The sequence below is a fragment of the Oryctolagus cuniculus genome, chromosome 2 (assembly GCF_964237555.1).
Source record: "Oryctolagus cuniculus chromosome 2, mOryCun1.1, whole genome shotgun sequence".
In the NCBI taxonomy this organism is placed as follows: Eukaryota; Metazoa; Chordata; class Mammalia; order Lagomorpha; family Leporidae; genus Oryctolagus; species Oryctolagus cuniculus.
Window position 1 is genome coordinate 91,926,228 of NC_091433.1, and position 23,258 is coordinate 91,949,485.

General features: G+C 59.7%; 1 protein-coding gene across 6 annotated transcripts in view; it reads left to right on the plus strand.

Moving 5' to 3' along the window:
* Positions 1-20,961, plus strand: part of GPAT4 (glycerol-3-phosphate acyltransferase 4) — a 32,690-nt gene extending 11,729 nt beyond the window's left edge. The window contains exons 1-15 of one of the 6 annotated variants that reach the window (XM_017350374.3): positions 530-749; positions 1,614-1,851; positions 2,610-2,793; positions 2,928-3,573; positions 14,033-14,102; positions 14,299-14,599; positions 15,499-15,573; positions 16,138-16,227; positions 16,348-16,441; positions 16,791-16,906; positions 17,912-17,967; positions 18,159-18,244; positions 19,364-19,492; positions 19,594-19,673; positions 20,384-20,961. In XM_017350374.3, coding sequence (XP_017205863.1) covers positions 3,409-3,573; positions 14,033-14,102; positions 14,299-14,599; positions 15,499-15,573; positions 16,138-16,227; positions 16,348-16,441; positions 16,791-16,906; positions 17,912-17,967; positions 18,159-18,244; positions 19,364-19,492; positions 19,594-19,673; positions 20,384-20,492 — 1,371 coding nt within the window. In that variant the 5' untranslated portion in view covers positions 530-749; positions 1,614-1,851; positions 2,610-2,793; positions 2,928-3,408 and the 3' untranslated portion in view covers positions 20,493-20,961. Of the gene's footprint in view, positions 1-529; positions 750-1,613; positions 1,852-2,609; positions 3,574-14,032; positions 14,103-14,298; positions 14,600-15,498; positions 15,574-16,137; positions 16,228-16,347; positions 16,442-16,790; positions 16,907-17,911; positions 17,968-18,158; positions 18,245-19,363; positions 19,493-19,593; positions 19,674-20,383 lie in introns of those variants that run through there. The other 5 variants (XM_070069676.1, XM_051832301.2, XM_051832302.2 and 2 more) reach the window with 5 other exon arrangements.
* Positions 20,962-23,258: the final 2,297 nt, after the last annotated feature.

A 23,258-nucleotide genomic window follows, 5' to 3' on the forward strand; every position in this document is an offset into this window, starting at 1 on the left:
GTTTCCTCTACTTCTAAGAATCACGGGCAGGTTGTTGAGTGCTGGCGGGATGCCTTGTTTGGCTACTTCACTTGCTCCCCGTTCCAGAGGCTGCACTCAGTGACAAGAGCTGGGGTGGGGGCAGCAAGCAGAGCAGTCACTTCCTCGGTAGAGGGCCAGAGAGTAAACATTCAGCCTTCAGGCTTTGCTTCGCCGGCCGTGGTGTGTCGGTTTGTCGCACCTCCTTCCCATGCCTTTAAAGACCAGAAAGCTGCTCCTAGCTCGTGAGCCTTGTGAAAAAGGCTGTAGCCAGATTTAGCTCCTGGCCATGCTTTGCCAACCGCTGGGCTAGGTAAAGAAATGAGTTTCTTGCTACATGTGTTTAGTTAATGTTTTGGGGACATGACCCCAGAATCACCTTGGGAATTCTCAGTTGACTGTGATCCAAAGAAAAGCAGTCTAAGCCGGAGTTGGGGTGGGGGAGGCACGGGGGCCTAGTGTCAGTCACTGGGCACGTGGGACTCGTGGTGACCTTGAGCAGTGGGACAGAGGGCTCCTGCTGCCTCTCTCCCTCGGGAAGCTGGGGGTCGGGGAGGGGAGAGTAGGTTGGTGTGGCCCTTGGCTTTGGCTGGGACTGGACAGGCGGAAGGAGTGCAGGAGCGTGGCTTCCCGCCTGGCGGAAGCAGTCAGCCGGGTGGACAGTGTGTAACAGCGGAGCGCGGCTCTGTCCCCTGGATTCCGAGAACACCAGGGTCTGATGCAAGAATCAGGTCTGCCGTGTGGTTTTCCTCCAGTCACGGGAAGGGAAGCGCGGTGGAGCGGGCAGGGCACGGGGGAAGTGTCCTTTATTTCAGGGTGGTTTGGGCTGTGGGACAGCATAGGTGTGAACGAGCCGGGGCTCATCCTGGTTCCTGCCACACCACTTGTGGCTGCGTGGCCCCGGGGGTGTCTTACGCTTCTGAGCCTCAGTCTGTCAGTGGCAGTGATGACAGGCCCTCCCCCGGACAGTTGTGAGAAGTAAGTGGATGGGATATTACACCGCCTGTTAGCGCCTGTCGTGCAAGCAGGCGGTAACTTAGCAATGGTCGCGTGAGAGTGGAAGAAGTACAGGAACAGAAATAGGAACTAACGTGTGTGACTCAGGGCCACCGAAATGTCATGTCCTTGGTGAGCACTGGATTACTGGCTGCGGGATGTGGAGCGGGGGGCGCGGGGGAGAGGGCTGGGTCTGTGTCCGCCTCTCGCTCAGCCTCCTGATGTGTCGGATAACCAGATGAGGTGCTGTGCCAAAGGCTTTGAGTTCTGCACGGCGCTGGGTAGCCTGTGCGTAAGGTCAGTACCCGTTGATCTGTTCAGTGTCTTGACCTCAATAACAGCTGCTTGCAGTGATGGATGTGCAGCCAGAGACTGGACAGTGACTCCACGTTCAGCGCTTGTGTCGGTCACTTGTGATCTGGAGTTAGTGACATAACACTGAGGTACTTGTGTGAGATATTTGAAATAGTGGGATTTAAAAATCCAGCAGCCGGTGCAGTCAGGTAGGCTGGAGGGATTTAATCTCCAGATAGAAGGTGCGACTGTGTCTTGGAAAAGTCAAAACGTGTATTTCCTTTCCCTCGTAATTCCGTTTCCAGGAACTTGCCCTGGACGTGTGTTTCCTGTGTGCACTTTGTGTGCCGAATCCCGTGTGCGCCAGTTCCTCATGCCACGCTGTGTGTAACAGCGAAGTGTGCAGCCTCAGACACTGACTCACAAAGTTAGTTACAGTGGTCCGCCTGCAACCACAGCTTTCAGAAGTGAGGGTGGTGTGTGCCGACGCCCCTCACCCCACCCCCAAAGACAGACACTCAGCCGTAGCACACTAGAAACGAGGTGAAGAACAGGGTGTTGCCAGGCGGGTGGGAGGGCACGCGTGGGTTCCTGTGTGTGTGAGCGTGTGCACCGCCTGGGGAGGGCCACCGGCCTGGCAGTGTGGCTGTGGCTATGGAGAGCTCGTGGGAGGGAGATTTGCTGTTCGGAGTATACATTTTTTATCTTTTTTCTTTCTTTCTTTCTTTTTTTTTTTTTTTTGACAGGGAGAGTTAGAGAAAGAGAGAAAGGTCTTCCTTTCGTTGGTTCACTCCCCAAATGGCCATTATGGCCGGTGCGCTGCACCGATCCGAAGCCAGGAGCCAGGTGCTTCCTCCTGGTCTCTCATGTGGGTGCCGGGCCCAACCACTTGGGCCATCCTCCACTGCCTTCCCGGGCCACAACAGAGAGCAGGACTGGGAGAGGAGCAACCGGGACAGAATCTGGCACCACGACCGGGACTAGAACCCGGGGTGCCGGCACCACAGGCAGAGGATTAGCGTAGTGAGCTGCGGCGCCGGCGTTTTTTATCTTTTGAAATGCATCTTTCACACACATTGTTTCTATTTTATAGTGTGGGTGATCGCATATCCTATCATTAGAGCTGAAAACCACACTGTGTGTGTGTGTGTGTGTGTGTGCAGTCTGTGCCGGCTTGGTCCCCTGACCTTGGTGACTGGACACGCCGGCCCCAAGGCAGGCTCCCCGCACCTGCCCCCCAGTGTCCTGACGGTTCTCCCTCTGGCCGGCGTGACTGACGCTGTCTCTTTTTCCACCCCCAGCTTTGGCAGCATGTAAGCACCTTTTTGCCAAGAGCCCAGGTCACCGCTGTGCAGGGGGCCTTAGGGAGAAGACTTTCGAGAGGGAGCCAATGCCAGACGCGTCCGGCGTCCTGCTCGCCGCGGGCAGCATGCGCCACTGTGTGCCAGCCTCTGCGTCCTGCTGGCTCAGACTGTAGCTCTCCAGGTAGGAGGGTCCTGGGAGCCGCAGCGCCAGGAGCTGCTCCCAAGGGGAGCGCGGCCAGATGTGAACGCTCCGCGGTGGACACGATTCGCAGCCTGTGGAGGAACTGTGAAGTAAAACGATTATTTAATTTCCAGATACTCCAGTTCAGAAGCCTTCTGTGTGAAGCGCCAGCAGTCACCCCACCTCCTCAGAAGTGATCAGGATCTTTCTTCCTGGTACTTCTGGCACCGACAGACCTGCAGGACAGATTTAGCTGCTAGATGCTCTCGGACAGGAAAAACACACCTCTGGAAGCAGCAGTGGGCTAGCGGCACAGGGCCTCTCGCTCGCACGGACGCTCAGCCTGGCCTCGCATGCGTCTCCCTGCCTCGGTCACCTCCTCGGCCCGTCTGCTCGGGGGAGACCCGGCGCTCCCAGGCTGCCTCCTGCGGCCCTTCCCTGCTGTCGCTCCCCGCCCCCGCCGTCTGCCCAGGCCGGCGAGCCATGTGAGCTGTGGAATGGAGTGTGCCCCCCGCCAGGGACGTGCTCGCTGTCGCCGGCCGGCGCTGTCGGGAAGGACCCTCTGAAACCTGTGCTGTGTGTGTGGGGGGGCGCCAGCCTTGCGGGGCCTCCACCATGTTCCTGCTGCTGCCTTTTGATAGCCTGATCGTCAGCCTGCTGGGCCTCTCCCTGACCGTCCTCTTCACCCTGCTGCTCGTGTTCATCATCGTCCCGGCCGTTTTTGGAGTCTCCTTTGGCATCCGGAAGCTCTACATGAAAACGCTGTTGAAAATCTTCGCGGTGAGTAGGCTGCTTCCCAGGCGAGGGCACGTTTTCTTAGCTGGCTGGCTGTGAGCGCTGTGGGCTTTGGAGAAAGGTGGGGGAACGGGCAGCGGTGTTTTGAGGAGAAAGAGTTAACGAGACGTGTGTCTCTCAAGCCTTCGCCGGTCTTTTTCTGGAGCTGAGCTCCCAGTGTGTGGGGTTCATGCCGAGCTAACCACGCCTGCCTGCTGACCGCAAAGACAGTGGGGCTTAGGGTTACAGACGGAACCTCGTGAGACTCTGCCCCTCTTAGGTGGCGTGGCGGCGCATCTGCTGCCCCCGTCCCCTCCCTGACTGGTGCCGGAGGGCCTTTTCTCTCCCAAGCATTTGTCTGAAGGAGGTTCTTGCATTTCAGACCAGAAGAATGAACAGGGGGCCCTGTAGGTGGTTTGGTTTTCTTAAAAATGAAGGGAAAGGAGAGTGAGTTTCTCGACGTGTGTCAGGACTTCCCGGAGTGCACCCTGGAGCAGGACTGGTCACGTTGCAAGGCAGGCAGTTTCCTGGAAGGGGTCTGTGCAGCTGTCCAGAGAGTGGATGGCACGGTTCCAACGTCTGTTTTCAGAAGCTACCCACCAAGACCTGGTAGACTGTGAGAAACACACTTGCGACAGTAAAAATAGCACAGCGTGTTTGTTCATGTGCTGTCTTACAGCTTGCGGACTAATTTTTTTCATTTTCCTCTGCTTCCTTATAGCTCTAGTAGGCAGAATAAATACCTGCATTTCAGTGAACAAGGAGGCTCTGATTAAGGGAGCCGTAGGCACTGTTACTTTCAGTGGGAAGTGTATCTGTGAGCATCACTGAATCGTGGGTTCTATCTTTTTGGCATTTAATATCCTTACAAGAACATGATTTCTTTTTTAAAAAACAATTAATTTATTTTTTTTGAAAGGCAGAATTACACAGAGAAGAAGAAGCAGAGAGAGAGAGAGGTCTTCCATCTGCTGGTTCACTCGTCAATTGGCCGCAACAGTGGAGCTGCGCCAATACGGAGCCAGGAGCTTCTTCCGGGTCTCCCATATGGGTGCAGGGGCCCAAGGACTTGGGCTATCATCTTCTGTTTTCCCACGCCATAGCAGAGAGCTGGATCAGAGGTAGAGCAGGGGCCGGGCTCTGTGGTGTAGTGGGTAAAGCTGCCGGCTGCCCCACTTCTTATCCAGCTGTCTGCTATGGCCTGGGAAAGCAGTAGAAGGTGGCCCAAGTCCTTGGGTCCCTGCACCCACATGGGAGACCTGGAAGAAGCTCCTGGCTCCTGACTTTGAATCGCTCAGCTCCAGCCGTTGAGGACAATTGGAGAGTGAACCAGTGGCTGGAAGTTCTCTCTCTCTCTCTCTCTCTCTGCCTCTCCTCTCTCTGTTTAACTCTCACTTTCAAATAAATAAACAAATAAGAGGAAGTAGAGCAGCTGGGACTTGAACGGGCACTCACATGGGATGCCAGCACTCCAGGCGGCAGCTTTAGCAGCTGCACCACAGCACGGGCCCCAAGAATATGATTTCTGTTACACTGTGAAACCTTGAGGTGAAAGTAAGCAGCTCCACTGTTCTCCACTGTTCACAGTGTAGAACCACTGCCACCTCTGTATATTTGAGTACTTTTTTCAGGATTATCAGTATCATGTATTTATTATTATTTATTTGAAAGACAGAGCTTCCATCTGGTGATTGACTCCCCAAATGCCCGAAATGGTCCTGGTCAGGCCAAAGCCAGGAACTCGGAATTGAATCTAAGCCTCTGGTGTTGCCGGCAGGGGTCCGGTGCCTAAGCTGCCTCCCAGGTTGTGTCTTGGCAGGAAGCTGGACTCTCAGGCTGAGCCAGCACGCAAACCAGATCCTCTGATACGGCTGCGGGTATTCCGACCTGTGCTCATCCCTGTGCTTCGAGTGGGCTGCAGATGGGCAGCACGAGTGTCTCCTGGGAGCTGGTTGGGGGTGGGGATTTCAGCTCTGCCGTTCAACAAGATACAGATGATTCACAAGCCCGTGGGACCTGAGAAGTGGCCTCGCGTTGTGGCACAGAAGGGTAAGCCCCATCCCATATTGGGGCGCCAGTTTGAGTCGCAGCTGCTCTACTTCTGACCCAGCTCCCTGCTAACGCACCTGGGAAAGCAGCAGAACATGGCCCCGATACCTGGGTCTCCGCCTCCCACAGGGGAGAACTGGATAGGGGTTCTGGCTTTGGTCTGGCCCACTCCTGGTTGTTTTAGCCTTTTGGAGGGTGAACCAGTGGATGGAGGATCTCTGTGTCTTCGCATCTCTATCACTCTTTCAAATAAATAAATTTGAAAAAAATTTGAGAAGTAGTGATCCGGTATTTTGGATTGTCTATTTTGCTAATGTGGAATGTTTGTTTATTTTCAGTTTGAGAGATTTACATACCAAATGCCCACAGTGGCCAGAACCAGGCCAAACTCAAACCAGAAGCCCAGAACCCAATCCAAGCTTCCCACAGGTTGGCTGGAGCCCAATGGCTTGAGTCACCTCCACTGCCTCCCAGGTCTGCATTGTCAGGAAGCTGGAAATGCGAGCCAGAGCTGGAACTCGAACCCAGCAGTCTGACATGGGATGCCTGCACGTACTGTGCTTTTTGAATTCAGTTCTCTGAAAGTCTTTAGTGGAACCCGGGATCACTGCCTAGGCCCTGTGCCGCCGGAGAGACATGCAGTAGGTGGAGGGCGAGCAGGCCTTTCAGACGTGACAGTGGCACCTGCCTTTGCGGTCACTGTGTGAGCAAGTACTGCTCTCATGGGCTGTGGCAGTTGACATTGTTAAGAATGATGAGCCCAGGGCTCCTGCTGTCGTTAAAGCTTCACTTGGCTGACTTCGGGCAGGACAGAGGCCCGGGATCCATGTGTACTCCTTACTCCACCTTGAAATGGTCCCCCACATGTAACATTTTAGAGTTTATAGCCAAGTACATCCTTCTGGTCAGACTGTGTTTTTAAGATGTCCGTTCTGTGACTGTCAGTGTGGATGACAGTTACACAGCAGGAGATTGGTTCAGTGTGTAGTGTGGGCCCGTCTGTGGGATGTGTCAGCCTGAGCCATCAGAGACTGTTTGAAGCCACATCTTGAAAAGCACTGATTTGGGGCCGGCGCCGCGGCTCGATAGGCTAATCCTCTGCTTGCAGCGCTGGCACACCAGGTTCTAGTCCCGGTCGGGGGGCCGGATTCTGTCCCGGTTGCCCCTCTTCCAGGCCAGCTCTCTGCTGTGGCCTGGGAGTGCAGTGGAGGATGGCCCAAGTGCTTGGGCCCTGCACCCCATGGGAGACCAGGAGAAGCACCTGGCTCCTGCCATCGGATCAGTGCGGTGCTGAAAAAAAAAAAAAAAAAAAGAAAAGAAAAGAAAAGCACTGATTTGGGCCACCAGGATTTAGAAGTAGGGATGGGCATAGCATGAATACATTGGGGACCTTGAGATTTAGAATTCCAGAACTGAGGTTCGTGCATCTTACTTCCCAGAGGAGTGTCCAGGTACTCAGAGGTTCCTGGCTATGACAGCTGGGCCCTGTGCTGCAGAGGGGAGAGGGCCACCCCTGTCAGCAGGGGCACAATGTCCCCAGAGGAGGATCAGGCCTTCATCCTCTGCTCTGCCCGGCTCGCAGTGGCCAGAGAGACCTGAATGCTGTGTGATCGAGGTGGTGGTATGTGTAAGCTGGATTTGGCCAGGCTGGTGTCTGGCCTTGGAAAGTACCCATCTGTGTCTCCGTGTGTGCATCTCAGCCACACCTGTGCCTGTGGCTGTTTGTGTGCGCTGGTTTTCAGTGGGGGAGGGTCTCAGTCAGTTTGGGCTGCTATAACAGCTGTAGACTTGGGGGGGGGGGTGCTGTGAGACACATTCGCCAGTTTGGAGGCCTGGAAGCCCACCGTTAGGGCACAGTGGGCTGGGAACCTGTGTGACTCATAGCCGTCTCTTCTTGCTGTGGGAGGGGTGAGGGGTGAAGGAGCTTGTCGGGGCTCTGATCCACACGTGAGCATGCTGCCTTCACACCATATCACCTCCCCGAGACCTCACCTCGGAACACCACGACGCTCTGCATCCCACCTCGGGGAGACGCAGACACGCAGTCTGCAGCGGAGAGACTTTCTGTCTTTGCGTCTTCACTCCTTTCTACACTGGGGAAGTATTCATAATTTTAGAGCTGGAAGAAAGCTCAAAGATCAATCTTAAACCCCCTGGTTCACTTCCCCTGATTCAGCAGTAGCCAGGGCTGGGCCAGGCCAAGGCCAGGAGCCTAGACGCCATCAGGATCTCTTCCCACGTGGGTGGCAGGGGCCCAAGCGCTTGGGCTTCCCAGGAAGCTGGATCAGAAGCAGGGCTGCTGGTGTGGGATGCCCGTGTCTAACCCGCTGTGCCACAATGCTGGCCCTTGGAGATCATCTTAATGTCATGACTCTCCCCTTTGACTGTATATTGTACAAATACACACTTACGGGGCTGGGCATTTGGCCTCGTGGTTAAGATGCTGCTTGTGGCTCTGCACCTCATGCCGGAGTGCCTGGGTTCCATTCCAGGCTCCATCTCTTAACTAGCTTCCCGCTGAAGCATGCTGGGGCGGGGGTGGGGGGCAATGCTGATGGCTCAACCGATTGGGTTCCTGTCAACCCCACGGGAGACCTGGATTGACTTCCCGCCCCATGGCCGTGGTAGGTGTTTGGGGAGAGAGCCAGTGGACACGTGATCTCTCTCTCTCTCACTTGCAATCCAAGGATTGCGGCCCCTGGCATCAAGCCGCCCAAAGCCGGGCAGTCTGAGGTCCGGAGTGGAGTCGCCGGTGGTTAGGGGTGATAGCAGCATAACAGCAGTAGGTAAACAGCTGACCTAGCGCTGGAGGGAAGGTTCCCCATGTCCCACAGCACGTCTGGCGGACACGCTCGGGGCTGTGGTGGTTTGAGTGTGTTCTGCCTCTGGCCGTTTTCACATGGTACCAGATGACCTTCGGAGAGCCCGTTACAGCCGGCCAGCTCCCGCTTGCCGGCAGTGTCCCAGGATTGCTTCACCCTGCGAGCAGGAAGCTGGCTGGGTATTGTGAACCCACCGTGGGGGCCGGGGTCTCTGGTGCTCCCTGTCTGGGACGCCTGGCTCCGCGGCGCCCTGTGACTGCTGAGTTGCTGGAGACTGTGTGTGCAGAGAGCAGCCTGCTTGTCTGTGCTTCGGATGCTAGTGAGCGGGAAGAGGAGAGGAGAAAGGTGAACAGAAGTGGCCTGCGTTTGCCCGATGACGGGGCCGGTCGGGTTGGAGAAGAGAGGCCTGCTGTGGCCCGGTCAGTGATGCCAGGGCTGGCGAAGAGGTGGGAGCGGGCCCGTGACGGGTTGGATTAGGCAGCCCTAACGGGTGCCGAAACCTGAGCTGCGTCATTGAGCTTGCAGGGATGCCCGCGTCGCGTGGTCGCAGGGAGCAGGCCGTTGGCAGTGTGATCTCCACGTAGCCTTGTGGAGGACAGACTGCAGGAGGGGATTGTTTGGGTCAGGAAAGATGATAGGCAGTGCTTTTAGGTTTTGTTTCAGGTCTGTTTGCATGTGGAGACCTCAGGGAAGCGAAATCATCGGAGCTGAGGAATTAGATGCAGCCTCACCGCCTGTCTCGCCCGGGCACTGAGTGCAAGGTGCTCTGTCAGACCGTGCTGGGACGCACAGGCGGAGGAGGCCCGTCCTGCCCCCGGGGGGCTTGCCGTCTGGCAGCACGAGTGTGTGTGCAGGGCTGGCGTCGTGGCACAGCACGTTAAGTCTCTGTGTGGGACACCTGCAACCCAAGTCACAGCGCCAGCTGAGTCCCTGCTGCCCCACCTGCAGTCCAGCTCCCTGCCGATGCTCCTGGGAAAGCCGCGGAAGACGGCTCAAGCGCGTGGGCCGCTGCCACCCACGCGGGAGACGCAGATGGAATTCAGGCTCCAGGCCATAGGTGCCATTTAGGGAGCGGACCAGCAGATCAGAGCTGTCTGTCTGTCACACTGCCTTTCAAGGAAGCAAGTCAGTGAATCTTTTAAAAACGTGTAAAAGCTAACTCCGAATGTGATGCCAGTAACATAAGCAGGCACAAACTAATTGTGATTGCAGGAATTGGGCAGGGAACATTTCGTAAAATATTTGGCATTTGAAATGGATCTTTTTAAAATGTTAACATATCTATTTTTCAACTACTTAAAAGGGAGAGGAATCTTCCATTCCCTGGTTCACTCCCAAATGGCTGCAACAGTTATACCTGGACCAGGCTGAAGCCAGGAGCCCAGAACTCCTAGCCAGGTCTCCCACGGGTGTGGGGGCCTCAAGCACTTAAGCCATTGCCTGCTGCCCCCCAGGGTGCATTTGCAAGGAAGCTGGATCAGAAACAGCGAGCGGAACTCCAACTCCAGTATGTAAATGCAGCTTAACCCGCTACACCACAGTGCCCACTCCTGCACCAGATCCTAAACAGGAAAAGGATAGAGCATTCTAGAAGCACAGTAGGTAAGATGAAAAAGTGTAACCCTGCTTAGCGGGAGCACACTGCTCCGCAGAGCAAGAGCCTTTGTGCTTGGAGGAGGGATGATATGGGCTCCAGTCCCGAACATTTCTTTCTTTTTTTTTTTTTAATTTAATTTAATTTTTTTTTTATTTGACAGATAGAGTTAGTGAGAAAGAGAGAGAGAGACAGAGAGAAAGGTCTTCCTTCCGTTGGTTCACCCCCAAATGGCTGCTACGGCCGGAGCACTGCGCCGATCCAAAGCCAGGAGCCAGGTGCTTCCTCCTGGTCTCCCATGTGGGTGCAGGGCCCAAGCACTTGGGCCATCCTCCATTGTACTCCCGGGCTACAGCGGAGAGCTGAACTGGAAGAGGAGCAACCAGGACAGAACCCGGTGCCCATATGGGATGCCGGTGCCTCAGGTGGAGGATTAACCAAGTGAGCCATGGCACCGGCCCCCCAAACATTTCTTTAGGCCTTGGCCAGTTATTGAGCAAGAAGGTGCCACATGCAGACGCTGGCTGCCTGGGTGTGGGTGGATTGGGAGGGAAAGAGGGAATCAGTTCCATAGCTGCTGTACTGGGGCGGGCTGGAGAGCGAGGCAGTGGACGTGAGGCCAGGAGCAGCTGTGCAGGAGAGCGCCCTTTTCCACAGAGCAGGCGGGGCTGTGACGAGCCCTGGGAAGCCTGAGAGCCACTGGTGACCCCGGCCGCAGGACTGGGAATGAGGCAGGGCCGGGGAGGTGCACCGCCTGATGCCTCTGGCAGGTGTGGCTGGCGCTCCCCACTCCCCGCGGCCAGAATGAGGATGTCGTTTTGCCAGGAGGCCGCTGCAGGTTGCAGCTGGGCAGGGCAGGGGATGCGTGTGTGGGGCTGCAGAGGTGAGCCTGCGGCTGTGACGGTCGCCTCCTCTGCAGTGAGGCAAGGGCACTTGCGCTGTCATGGTGGGCCCAGCGAGTGAGCAGAGAAGCACCACGGAAGCCGGTGCCACGCCGTCTCTCCGGGGTCACGTCGCCCAAGAGCACAGTGTTTTCAGTGCCTCTGAAGTGCCCCTCCTGTCTGGGAGGAGCTGGTGAGGGGTACTTGCGTAGCGTGAGAGCCATTCGCCCAGGAAATGGCGTCGTGCATCGGGGAGGGCGTGGTTTCCACAGGGACCTGCGCTCTGGGTTTAGGGTTTTAATTTGCCTCCAGACATCTGAAAATGATACTTCTTTTTAAATTAAAATTGAAAATATATGTTTTTATTTGAAAGAGACACAGAGAGACAGAGACCTTCCATCTGCCGGTTCACTCCCCAAATGCCCACAGCAGCCTGTTGCTGGTGCAGGCTGAAGCCAGGAGCTGGAACTCCGTCCTGGTGTCCCACATGGGTAACAGGGGCCCAGGCACTTGAACCATCACCGGTGCTGCCTCACAGAGCACACATGGGCAGGAGGAAGCTGGATTGGAAGCAGAGGGGCTTGGACTGGAGCCGGGCGCTCCGACGTGGGGTGTGGGCTCCCCAGGAGCTGCTTGAGCTGCAAATGCCCACCCGTCCACCCTGAAAACACCGATTCTTCTAGCGAGAGCTCGGGGAGCCCCGCTGTGTGGGCATCAGGCGTGGCTGTGGTGCACTGGCCGGTGGGGGAGGGGGTTTATGGGGGTGGACATTTAGCGCAGCTGTTACGTCCCACGTGGGATCCCCGTATCCCAGAGCCGGGGCTCAGTCCTGGTTTCATCCCCCTTCCAACCCTGGGAGGCAGCAGGTGATGGCTCCTCCTGCTTTCGGGAGACTCTGGGTGTGGCCTGTCCAGCCCCGCCGTGGTGGGCTTGAGGAGAGTGAACCCGTGGATGAGCGTGCTCTCTTGGCGCTCTGTCCTTCTCCCTCTCCCTTGCCTTGCAAACAAGTAGCATAAATGAAAATTGATGAGATAGACTGGTCCTCGTCGTGGTTCCTGTCACAGAGCTCCTAAACCTGCAGGCCGTCGTGGAGTCATGGAAGCCTGGCGCCTGAGTCTGAGCTGACGAGGTATCCTGGGAGGGGCCCTGGTCATGCAGAGACCAAGTGGTCAGAGGGTTGGAACTGTCGCCCCGCCCGCTGGCCCCTGGGCGGGGCAGCTGGAAAGGAAACCATCTGGTGCCGTGAACACTCCGGGACAGGACTTGACGAGCTTCCCCGGTCCTGGTTCCGGGCCCCCGCCCCCACCCTTCTCTCTGCATCTCTTCTTGATCTGTGCCCTTTGTAATACACTGTAGGTGAAAGTAAAACATCTCCTTGGGTTCTGTGAGTTGCTCTAGAAAATTGATGGCACCTGGGGCGGGGGACCCCCCATTTCTAGCACAGGTCATGAGCTGGGGGCTTGTGACTGGCATCTGAAGACCCCACTAACCTGTGGGGTCTTGACGCTGTCTGCAGGTAGGCGGTGTCGGGTAGGTTGAGTTGCGGGGCTGCCAGGCGGAGCCTCAAAAGGTTTGCTTGGTGTGGGGGAGACCCCTTCTTGTCCCCTCCCCACACACACATCTGGTGCCAGTGTGTTCCCAGGGCCCTGCCCTTCCTCAGCAGGTGGCTCTCGGGGACAGCTGTGCTTCCCAGCCTGCCCCTCTGCACCGCTACCCTTGGGCCTCTGGACGATTGTTTTCTGAACACTAGCATTTTCTCAAGTTCTGCGGTTTCAGCAGCAGAAGGCCAAGGGGGTGTTTACTCCTCAGCAGGTAGTAGGGCCAAGAGGTGCAGAACCTCAGTGAACAGATACCTTTCCAGTCAGCCCCCAGCTGTCGTAGGTTTGCACAAGGAGAGCGGTTTTTTGATTCTGAATACTTTAGATACCGACACAGAGTTCTGGTCGAAACTGAAGATGTTGCAAGCTCTGTTGCCCTGTTTCACCTATTCCCTGGTCCCAGGAAGCCACACCTTCTTCCATTTTAGGAATTATAGCAGCATTTTCTTCTAGAAAACATCATCCTTGAATAGAACCAAAAAGCCTCCATGGCCAAATATGTGAACTAGAAAATGAGTTAATGATTTCCTTGCCGTGGCCCTTCGTTCCTGTGGATGGGTCTGGAGGCCACCTCTTGTCCTGCACAGTCCCCAGGTGAGGGCCGACGCCCTGCTTGTGGCCTGGCTGGAGCAGCAGAGCGTCTTGCTGGCGTCCGAGGCTCCGCCTGCGTCACCACGGGCTGTGGGCCGGCTGCGTGGCGCCGCGTCTTTCCCAGCCTGCAGAGAGCTTTTCTCTGCGGACCTGGCTGCCCTGGGCAGCGGGGCGGGAGCGCCTGTGCAGGTGGAGACCCCGCCTCTGGCTGTCTTCTGGCATCCATACACTGGGCATCCACGAGCATACTGAGGGGCCTCTGTTCCCAGTGTGTCTCCTGCTGGGCCCCTTGACCTTCGTGACCCCGTGGTGTGGGGCGCTGAGCTGGCCTCAGTCCTGTTCTAACACAGTGAAACCAGGATTCAGAGCTGGAATGAGATGCCCAAGGAGCACAGCTAGTGCCTGTTCACCTCGGGAACGGAACTAGACTGAAGTCTGCCAGTCGTGTCCTTCCCCTCCTAAACACTGCTGAGACGCTCTCGGCCTCTCTGCATTCACTTGTGGGCGTCTCCTGTTAGAGGACTGCCCCTGTTGGTGGGCGTCTCCTGTTAGACCATTGCCCCTGTTGGTGGGTGTCTCCTGTTAGACGACTGCCCCTGTTGGTGGGCATCCAAGCGTTTGTGTCGCTGAAGTCCTTTCTCTTTGAGAACTGCGGAGGTGTCGCTGTCCGGGGACAGTGGGGTGGCGGGCAGGGTTTGAAGTGTGTTGGGTTTGCTCTCGTGAGCAGTGCTGTGTGACGGGGAAGAAGGGGCGTGGGAGGTGCACGGAGTATCAGCCCAGAGACGGGCTTGGTGCGGCAGCTCATGCCTGGCACTGCTGCAGAGGAGGGCTGTCTTCCCGGCTCGGCTTCCACAGAAGGGAACTGTGGAACGAGGTGTTTGCTCACTGCAGGGGATCTCACTCTTTGCCTTGTGTTCTGCCCCTCCCCAGTGGGCCACCTTGAGGATGGAGCGAGGAGCCAAAGAGAAGAACCACCAGTTGTACAAGCCCTACACCAACGGTAAGGCGGCCCCCACCCTTGGCCTGGAGGGCGCCTTTGGAGCACACGCCCTGAGCGGGGTCCATTAGAGAGAGCTCACGGTGCCGGTGGCTGGGAGGTCCAGACAGCACGGTGCTGGCTCCAGTGAGGGCCCCCGGCTGTGTCACAGCATGGCAAGGGAGGGAGCAGGAGAGCAGGTCGGAACGCTGCTTTGCAGGAATCATCGCAAAGGACCCCACGTCGCTGGAGGAGGAGATCAAGGAGATCCGGCGGAGCGGCAGCAGCAAGGCCCTGGACAACACGCCCGAGTTTGAGCTCTCGGACATTTTCTACTTCTGCCGCAAGGGGATGGAGACCATCATGGACGACGAGGTGACGAAGCGGTTCTCGGCGGAGGAGCTGGAGTCCTGGAACCTGCTGAGCAGGACCAACTACAACTTCCAGTACATCAGCCTGCGGCTCACCGTGCTCTGGGGGCTCGGCGTGCTCGTCCGCTACTGCTTCCTCCTCCCGCTCAGGTGAGGCGGGGCCTCTTCCTGGGGCTGCCCTGTGGGAGGAGAGAGGGTACCGTGTGGCTCCCCTGCAGGCCCTCAGCCTCTGCTCGCCTGCCTGGAGTGAACCCCAGGGCGGGGCGGGAACACAGTGCGCTTCTGGCTACTCCTCCCCGGGCCTGGCCCACGCCTTCCCAACTCCAGCCTCTGCTTCCTCTGTGCCTCGTGCCATTCTGGGTAGGCTGTCCAGACGCCGGGTCCCTCGAGCTCCACCTCCCGGTGCTTCCCAGAGCGGGTACGCGGGCGCCGGAGGGCGGAACGGCCAGTCTCAGGGCTTTCCGTCCCCCCTACCCACTGCGGCCTGCAGCTGTGGAGACAGCGTCCGCTGAGTGCTGCAGAGGCCACTGTCACCGTCAGTGTGGAGTCACGGCTGTGTGTGCCCCCGCCAGGCCCGCTCACCTTTCCAGATGGAGCCGGCTCTGGCGCTTAGGGGTTCAGACCCAGGACTGCTTCTCAGGATGTCGACTTCGCTGTTGTGGGTTTTTTTAAAGATTGATTTTATGTATATGAAAGGCAGTGTTAGAGACAGAGAGGTCTTCCATCCATGGTTCACTGGCCAAATGGCTGCAACACCAGTGCTGGGTCAGGCCAAAGCCAGGAACCAGAAACTCCTGGGTCTCCCTTGCGAGTGTAGGGGCCCACGCCCTTGGGCCATCCTCTGTGCTTTCCTAGGCATATTAGCAGGGAGCTGGATCGGAAGTGAAGCAGCCTGGACTCGAACCGGCGCCCATATGGGATGCAGGCGTTGTAGGCAGTGGCTTTGCATGTTGAGCCATGACAACGGCCCCCAACTTCGGTGTGTACACAGTGAGTCCTAAACTTGGTGCGAGGGTTTGTTTCCTGATTTCACTTTTGTCTTCTTACAGGGTCGCTCTTGCTTTCACCGGGATTGGCCTTCTGGTGGTTGGCACGACTCTCGTGGGATACCTGCCAAACGGGCGGTGAGTGTAGTGCACGCTGCCACGGCCAAGGGCGCTGTCTGGGCGTGGCGGCTCGGGCGGAAGGCCAGGCCACAGAACCCAGTGGTAACGCCGCTGGCGGCGCCAGTCTTCACCTGCTACTCCTCGTGGCCCTGTGCACAGTGTTGCGCTGGGTGCCCACTGCCCGCCAGCCCCACGCTTCCCTAAGACAGGAACGCAGGTGGCGGTGGGTGCTGGAGCGCGTGGCGTGGGTTTGAGCGTTCCCTTGTGCAGATAGGTCGGACTTGAAAAGCAGACCTGAGACGCAGGTAGTTTCACCTGGGCAGCTCCTTGTGCGGCTGGCGGGGCCGCGGGGCCTCGTGGCCTCGTGGCAGGGTGCAGGAGGAGCGGGGCCCTGCAGGGTGTGAGTTGCCCGCCATTGGTGCGGGAGCGCGTGGTTGCCCTGTGTCCTCCTGTGTCAGCCTGAAGTCCCGGAAGCCGCGTGTGCTGGTGCCGTGGGAAGGCGCTCTGCGGGAAAGCGCTGGAGCCAGCGTCTACCCTGAGCCTCCCTGTGACAAGCCCAGAGCCCGTGTCCCGTCCTTGCAGGCTCAAGGAGTTCCTGAGTAAGCACGTGCACCTGATGTGCTACCGGATCTGCGTGCGCGCCCTCACGGCCATCATCACCTACCACGACAGGTGAGGCCCGCCCGTGGGAGCTCTCCGCGCCGCGGTGAGGGCTGGCGCTGCGCTGAGGCGTGGCCAGGCTCCACGTGAGTCATTTCACGTGAGTCCTGTTACCTTGTGTGTTTAACCCAGGAAGAACAGACCAAGAAACGGCGGCATCTGTGTGGCCAATCACACGTCTCCTATCGATGTGATCATTTTGGCCAGTGATGGCTACTACGCCATGGTAAGGCTTTGGTGCCCGGCAGCTCGGGGGTCCCGGCGGAGCTGGGCTCATACACACACACGCGTGCTGGGGCTCCCAGGCACGTGGATAGAGGGGCTGGCGACTGTGCCTTGGCTGTTCTGGGCGGGGGTGGGGGTGGGGCGTTTCAGCTTCGCGGTTTTGCTTTCAGAGTGTTTGGCTGTTTTTAGCCGCACGTCCCTGGTGTTGACTGATAAGAGGAGAAAAGTCAGGTTCGGGGTGTGTTAGGCGTGGTTGCTCGACAGTGAGGAGGCTGTAGGTAGCAGGAAGGTGGGAGGGTGGGGACCTGTCTGAGGACACGCGTTGCTGACACTTCCTCTGGCCGCGGCAGGTGGGCCAGGTACACGGCGGCCTCATGGGCGTCATTCAGAGAGCCATGGTGAAGGCCTGCCCGCACGTCTGGTTTGAGCGCTCCGAAGTCAAAGACCGCCACCTGGTGGCCAAGAGGTGAGTGGGCGGACGGCTGGTCCCGGGTTACAGTGGGGGAGATCTAGGTGCCGGGAAGGTTACTCCTCCACGGCAGAGCTGCAGTGTCCCGGCTCCTTAGCAGATGCGGAACGTAAAGCCTCGGTGGCATGCACCCTGTTAGGAACCTTCTCCATTCAACAGAATGGGAATAGCCCTAAGGCAGTGGACGGTGCAGAGTCCCGCCCTGTTTTCAGGCTCTGAGTGAAGGGGTCTGGTGTGTGAGGCAGAGGCTGGGTGGGCGGAGGGGCCGCAGGCGCTGAGACCCCCGCTGCGGGGACAGACTGCCTGTCCCGCGGGCCCTCTCTGCTTGTGGGGTGGAGCGCTGGGCCGGTGCTGCCTGTGCCAGGGCCCGGGAGATGCGCAAGGAGCAGCAGGTGCTTTGGCGGGGAGTCCACACGTGCCCAGGGCCTCGGCGGCCTCACAGCCTGGCGAGTGGGTGGTGGGTGGGCGCGGAGCGCGCCAGCACCACGGGCCTTGCAGGTCCACAGCCCGCTCTTGTCACTCGTGCTGTGCTCCCCTGCACCCTTGCTGGCTCGCTCTTTTTTTTTTTTTTTTTTTTTTTAACAGTTTTATTTATTCTTTGGGTAGAGAGACAGAGATAGACAGATCTTCCATTCTGCTGGTTTAATGTCTGCACCAGCCAGTGCTGGACCAGGCTGAGGCCGGGAGCTGAGACCTCCATGAGTCTCCCAGCCTGGGGCTGGGGCCCAAGGCCTCGAGCCGTCCCTGCTGCCTCCCAAGGTGCACTTCCGAGGACGCTGGAGTCAGGAGCTGGAGCCGGGGTTGAACCCAGGCAGTCCCACGTGGGGTGCCGGTGTCCCGAGCAGCGCCGCAGCTGCCGTGCCAACACCTGCCCTGTGTCATCTGACGGTCCCCGCCCTTACAGGCCCACTGCTCATGGGCTTCAGCTTGTGGAGCTGCAAGGACAGGGCCGTGTATAAACAGGTTATTTGTAAACGCGTTTGTTTCCTGTCTCCTCTCCAGGCTGACTGAACACGTGCAGGATAAAAGCAAGCTGCCTATCCTCATTTTCCCGGAAGGTGAGACGGTGTGAACCCCCCACCCCCAGCACGGCACCCCCCTGGCCCCCCCTGCGGGGGAGGGCGAGTCGCACAGCCCTTGTTCTGGGTCGGGTGCAGACCCGTCCTGCCTGGGGAGTCGTCAGGACCCCGGCTCCTGGCTGCTCCTGAAACCCAGAGAGCCGGCACCACCCTGTCTGCCCGCCTCTCAGGGACCTGCATCAACAACACGTCGGTGATGATGTTCAAGAAGGGCAGCTTTGAGGTCGGAGCCACCGTCTACCCTGTCGCCATCAAGGTAGGAGGCCGCGGGCGCGGGGGAGGCTCCTGTTTCTGGCCGGTCCCTGCCCGCGCCCCGCTGCCTGCCCCGAGCTCCGTCCCCTGGCTGCTCCTCCAGGTGTCCGAGGCCCTCGTCGGGAACCCCGGGCAGTGGAGGTCGCTCGCGCGTTCCCTCTGTCCGAGCACCAGCGCACCGTGAGGGTGTCGGGAGGGTCGAGAAGGAGCAGAGCCTCGGCCTCAGCCCGGCGCCCGGCTCGTGGGTGCGAGCTCTCGGCCCTGCTGCCCTGCCGCGTCCGCCGGCACTTTCCCGGTGCCGCCCGGGAGCCTGGCCGAAGGCTCACTGCCCCAGTTGTTTGGTTGCCGGGGTAAACTCACTGAGCTGTCTGCAGCTCCTCTCCCAAACCGCGACCTTCTCCTTTCCCAGGTGTCTACCAGTGTACTTTGAGACACCGGAGACGGGGCCTAGAAAACCATGTGGTTCAAAGCCAGCCTGCCTCGTGGTGGGGCGGGGCGCCCAGGCCTGGCTGGCCGGGCCCTTCCCGGCCTGTGGGAGGACTCCTCACGTTCTCTCTCATGTGGTTGCCCGCTGGAAGGCCCAGCTGTTTATCTACTGATTGTGAAATTTTAATTTATTTTGAGAGACAGAGAGCTTCCGTCTGCTGGCTCGCTCGCCCAAATGCCCACAGCGCCAGGGCTGGGCCAGGCTGGAGCCCGGAGCCCCGAGTGCCGCCCGGATCTGGGCTGGGCTGGAGAGGTCTTCAGGCCTGTGTGTGGGTGTGAGAGGAGGCTGGGATGGAGCAGGTGTGGGTGTGGTGGAGCCCGGGTGCGGCTCTCCCTGGCTCTGGCTGTTTGGAAACGTTATATAATCTCCGCCCGCACCTGAGTCAGCGCGAAGCCGAAGAGGGGAGAGGCGTCTGTCCGCGGAGGGCCGTCGGGAGCCTCCCCGGCAGCTGCAGCACAGGCTCGCCCAGCCAGAGCCGCTGGCCGCAGAGCTGTCCCGGGGGGTCTGCCCGAGGGGCCACCGGTTCCCTCCCTAGGCACCCCGGTCACCCAGGGCCTGCGTGGGGGCCGAGGCCGGAGTGGGTGGGTCCGTGCGTTCCCACGCTGGCGCTCACGCCCGCTCTCCGGCGCCTTGCAGTACGACCCTCAGTTCGGGGATGCCTTCTGGAACAGCAGCAAGTACGGGATGGTGACCTACCTGCTCAGGATGATGACCAGCTGGGCCATCGTGTGCAGCGTGTGGTACCTGCCGCCCATGACCCGGGAGGTGCGCCATGCCCCGCGCCGCCCTGCACGCTCCACCCCGCCCCGCCCCACCCCACTCCGCCCCGAGCCTGCGCTCAATCGCCCCCACCCGCCTCCCCACAGGCAGACGAGGATGCCGTCCAGTTTGCGAACAGGGTGAAGTCCGCCATTGCCCGGCAGGGAGGCCTTGTGGACCTGCTGTGGTGAGTGCGCCATGGGCCTGTGGACCGCGGGTTCCCCGGGCAGGCCTCCGGCGCCAGCCCAGCCCGCACCCCTGCGGGGGCGCCTCTCGGGACACGGGCTCCTTCTGGTCTGGTCGTTGGCCCTAACACTGCTCTGATGGCGCCGGGGCCGCAGGTGCCCGGGCCTTGTCCCGTCAGCCACAGGAGGTGGCGGGGAAGGAGGCTGGGCCCAGGAAGCGCCAGGCGCGGGGTGCAGCCCGCAGGAGACTCAGACTCGGATCCCGTGGCTTCCGGGCTCGGGAGTGGGCCTGCTGCTCCCCGCTGCGTCTCGCGGACGTTGCCTGCAGCGCGAGTTTTCCGCTGGTGCCGGGGTGGGCCGCGAAGGCACAGGCCCGCGGCGAGGGTTCATGTGCCAAGCCCGGGGCTCTGGGTCCATCCCGCGCGGGAGATGAGCACGTGCGCCTCGCCTGCTCACTCGTGGGTTTCTGAAATGTGCTTTCATCTGCCTGAAGGGCAGAGCAGGGGGGGTTCCCTCCCCAGGGCTGAGCCAGGCCAGAGCCGGAAGCTCCTCCTGGCTCCCGCTTGGGCCCCCTCCCGCCGTGTCTGTGTTCTCCGCGCTGAGGCCGAGGGGGCTCCGCGGGCGCTGCCAGGGCGCCGGTGCACCTGCCCGCCGTGTCCGTGTTCTCCGCGGCGCCCCGGCGGCTCTGACGGCAGCCCCCCTCCCTGTGCAGGGACGGCGGCCTGAAGAGGGAGAAGGTGAAGGACACCTTCAAGGAGGAGCAGCAGAAGCTGTACAGCAAGATGATCGTGGGCAACCAGGAGGACAGGAGCCGCTCCTGAGAGCCGCCGCCCCGGCTGCCCTGCGCACGCCTGACCACCAGTGCTGGGACAAATGCCATTAAAGTCAGCTCTCCACCTGCGCGTGTGGTGCGGCCGCGCCGGCGGGGGCGGGGCTGGGGCCGCCATCAGAACACTGGGGGCCGCACGGGCTCTCGGCCCTGTGCCGCTGCCGGCGGATGGGAGGATGCTGGCGGATGGCAGGACCGCGGGCCGGAGCCACGCGTGCTCAGACTGCAGGCCCACCTGGGCTGCCCGTGTGACCTGCCTCTGGTCAGTGTGCCTCGGTTTCCCCGCCTGCGCGCAGGCCCAGAGGGGGAGGGCGGTGATACCTACCTCACAGGGTTGTTGTGGGGAAGCTGGCCTGGCCGTGTGGGGGGCAGGTCTGTGGGGCGTGGGGGCGCGCTGAGGCCGGGTGCCGCGGGGGCCTGCAGATCTGTTTATCGGTCAATAAAGTCGGATGGCGAACGAACCGAGGGCCTTTGCATGGTCTCTGCCGTGCTCCGGTCGGGCGCGCTGCTCTGCGCTGTGGGAGCCCCTGGGTGACGGCAGGAGCCGCCCGCTGCGAGCACCCACCGTGGGGGGGAGGGGGCCGCGAGAGCAAGGCGGGGGTGGCGCGGGCTGCACGGGCCTCTGCTCCCTCTGCGGTCGCTGACACTCCCATCACTTCCGGCTTCTGGGGGCCACCTGCTTCTGAGCCCAGCCCTAGATGACCCGCACACGCCCCACCAGTCCCCTCACGCCTGCAGGTCGCCCCCGGGGCCTGCCCTGCGAGGAGCCCGCCCCTCCGCGGAGAGCTGGGGTAAAGTGACTCTGGTCTAGCCTAGGGGGTGGCGGTCTGGTGTTCGGGTGCTGACTGCAGTGTGATCCTAAAAATCAGGGGCGGGGGCCCCGGGCCCTCCCGCAAAGCTGCTCCCATGCCCTGGTGGACCGCTTTGAGTTGGTCCTATGCAGAGACCCCTGGCACTTGGAGCCACACCACGTGCCCGCTCTTGAGCTGCCAGCAGGGGGTGCTGGTGGGCCTGGAGCCGCAGCAGGTGGCATCGTGGCACTTCCACACCCCCGCGCCTGCTTCCTGATTCGTAAATAAGAACGTGGGCTCAGTGAGAAGGCCCCTCCCACCTCTGAAATGCCTCATTTTCATTCTGGCTTAAACTTTATCTGAGGGGCCGGTGCTGTAGTGCAGTAGGTTAAGCCACCCCTGCAGCCCCGGCATCCCACACGGGTGGCGGTTCAAGTCCCGGCAGCTCCACTTCCGATCTGGCTCTCTGCTATGGCCTGGGAAAGCAGTGGAAGACAGCCCCGCTGTCACTCAGGTAGACTTGGAAGAAGCTCCTGGCTCCTGGCTTTGGCCTGGCCCAGCTCCAGCCGTTGTGGCCATCTGGGGAGTGAACCAGCGGATGGAAGACCTCTGTCTCTCCCTCTCTCTTTAACTCTTGCCTTTCCAATAAGTAAATAAATCTTCAGTATTTTTTTCTATGTGAGGTAGAGCTCCCCTCTGGTGGTTCGTTGCCATTGGCAGCTGAGGCTGGGCCAGGGCTGAAGTGGGGGTGGGGGCCGCAGAAACTCAACCCGGGTCTCCCACGTGGGTGACAGATTTCAGCACATCAGCCCACCAGGGTTCGCCTCGGAGCCCCAGCCGGGTGTTGAATCCAGGCACCCAGGTGTGGACTGGGGTGGCTGAGTGCTGGGTTAACCACTAGGCCACACATCCACCCTGGCGATTCTGTCATCCCCAGAACCGTCGGTTTGAATCCACGGCTTCTGTGAGTCGTCGGGGCTGGTAGAACGAGCCCAGGAGGTGTCGCCTTGGGTGCAGGTCCCTGTTGGAGCTTGTACAGACCAGCCCGTTAGAGAAGGAGCTTCTGTTAGGGCTTGGGAAGGTTCCCATCCGCCCGCCTCCACTGCCTGCACGGGTTAAAAAGGCCTTGTGCCCGGCGGGTGGGGGGAGGGGAGTGTGCCACAGTGTAGCCCTAGTGACCAGGTCCTTGGGGCACCTGCTGCGCACCGTGGTGGGCCTGGCCGTCCGCACCTGCGCTGTCCCTTGGCACGTGGGGAGCTTGGCTTGTGTGCCTGGGAGGTCCCGGCTGGAGGGGCAGCTTGCACGCACACCGACTGCCGGCCGGGGGAAGAGACCACGGAGCAGCCATCCGTCTTCCATTGCACGAGCAGCCCGGCTCCCCTCCCCCCTCCCCCACCCAGTCAATAACATCTCTCTCCGATGGGAAAGTTAATAAATTTTGCTCTAGATTAAAAGTATTGATCATTTCATTTGTAAACGATAAATAAAGAGGAGGGGGCTTTTCCCTGCAGCGGGGGCCGGCGCTGGTGAGCTTGCTGGGTGAGCTCGCGCCGGCCGCCGGCCAGGGGTGGGCTACTTATATGCATCCTCGCCCACCAGCCGCATCGATTTCCTATTAGTCTCTCAGCACCACCCAGCACCACATCATCTCGGGAGCCGCTATTAATGGTCTTTTGATAAATAATCACTTGTAAGTCAATAAATTTTTATTAAACAGCGTGGCTCTTTGATTTATTAAAATCCGACCGTGTTTGTCTGGGAGAAAAGGGATGCCGAATTGAAGCCGGGCTTTCCATACATCTTCCTGACGCCGGCCGGCACCGCACGCTGCCTGCCCGTGGAGGGGGGATAAACAATTGTGTTTTAACAGAAACAAAAACAGCCGACTTGGGGAAGTTTGTCTCTGTCAGCACCCTCCTCCCCTCCCCGGGGTTCCTCGGCATGGGGCGCTGTGGCGGGGACCTGCA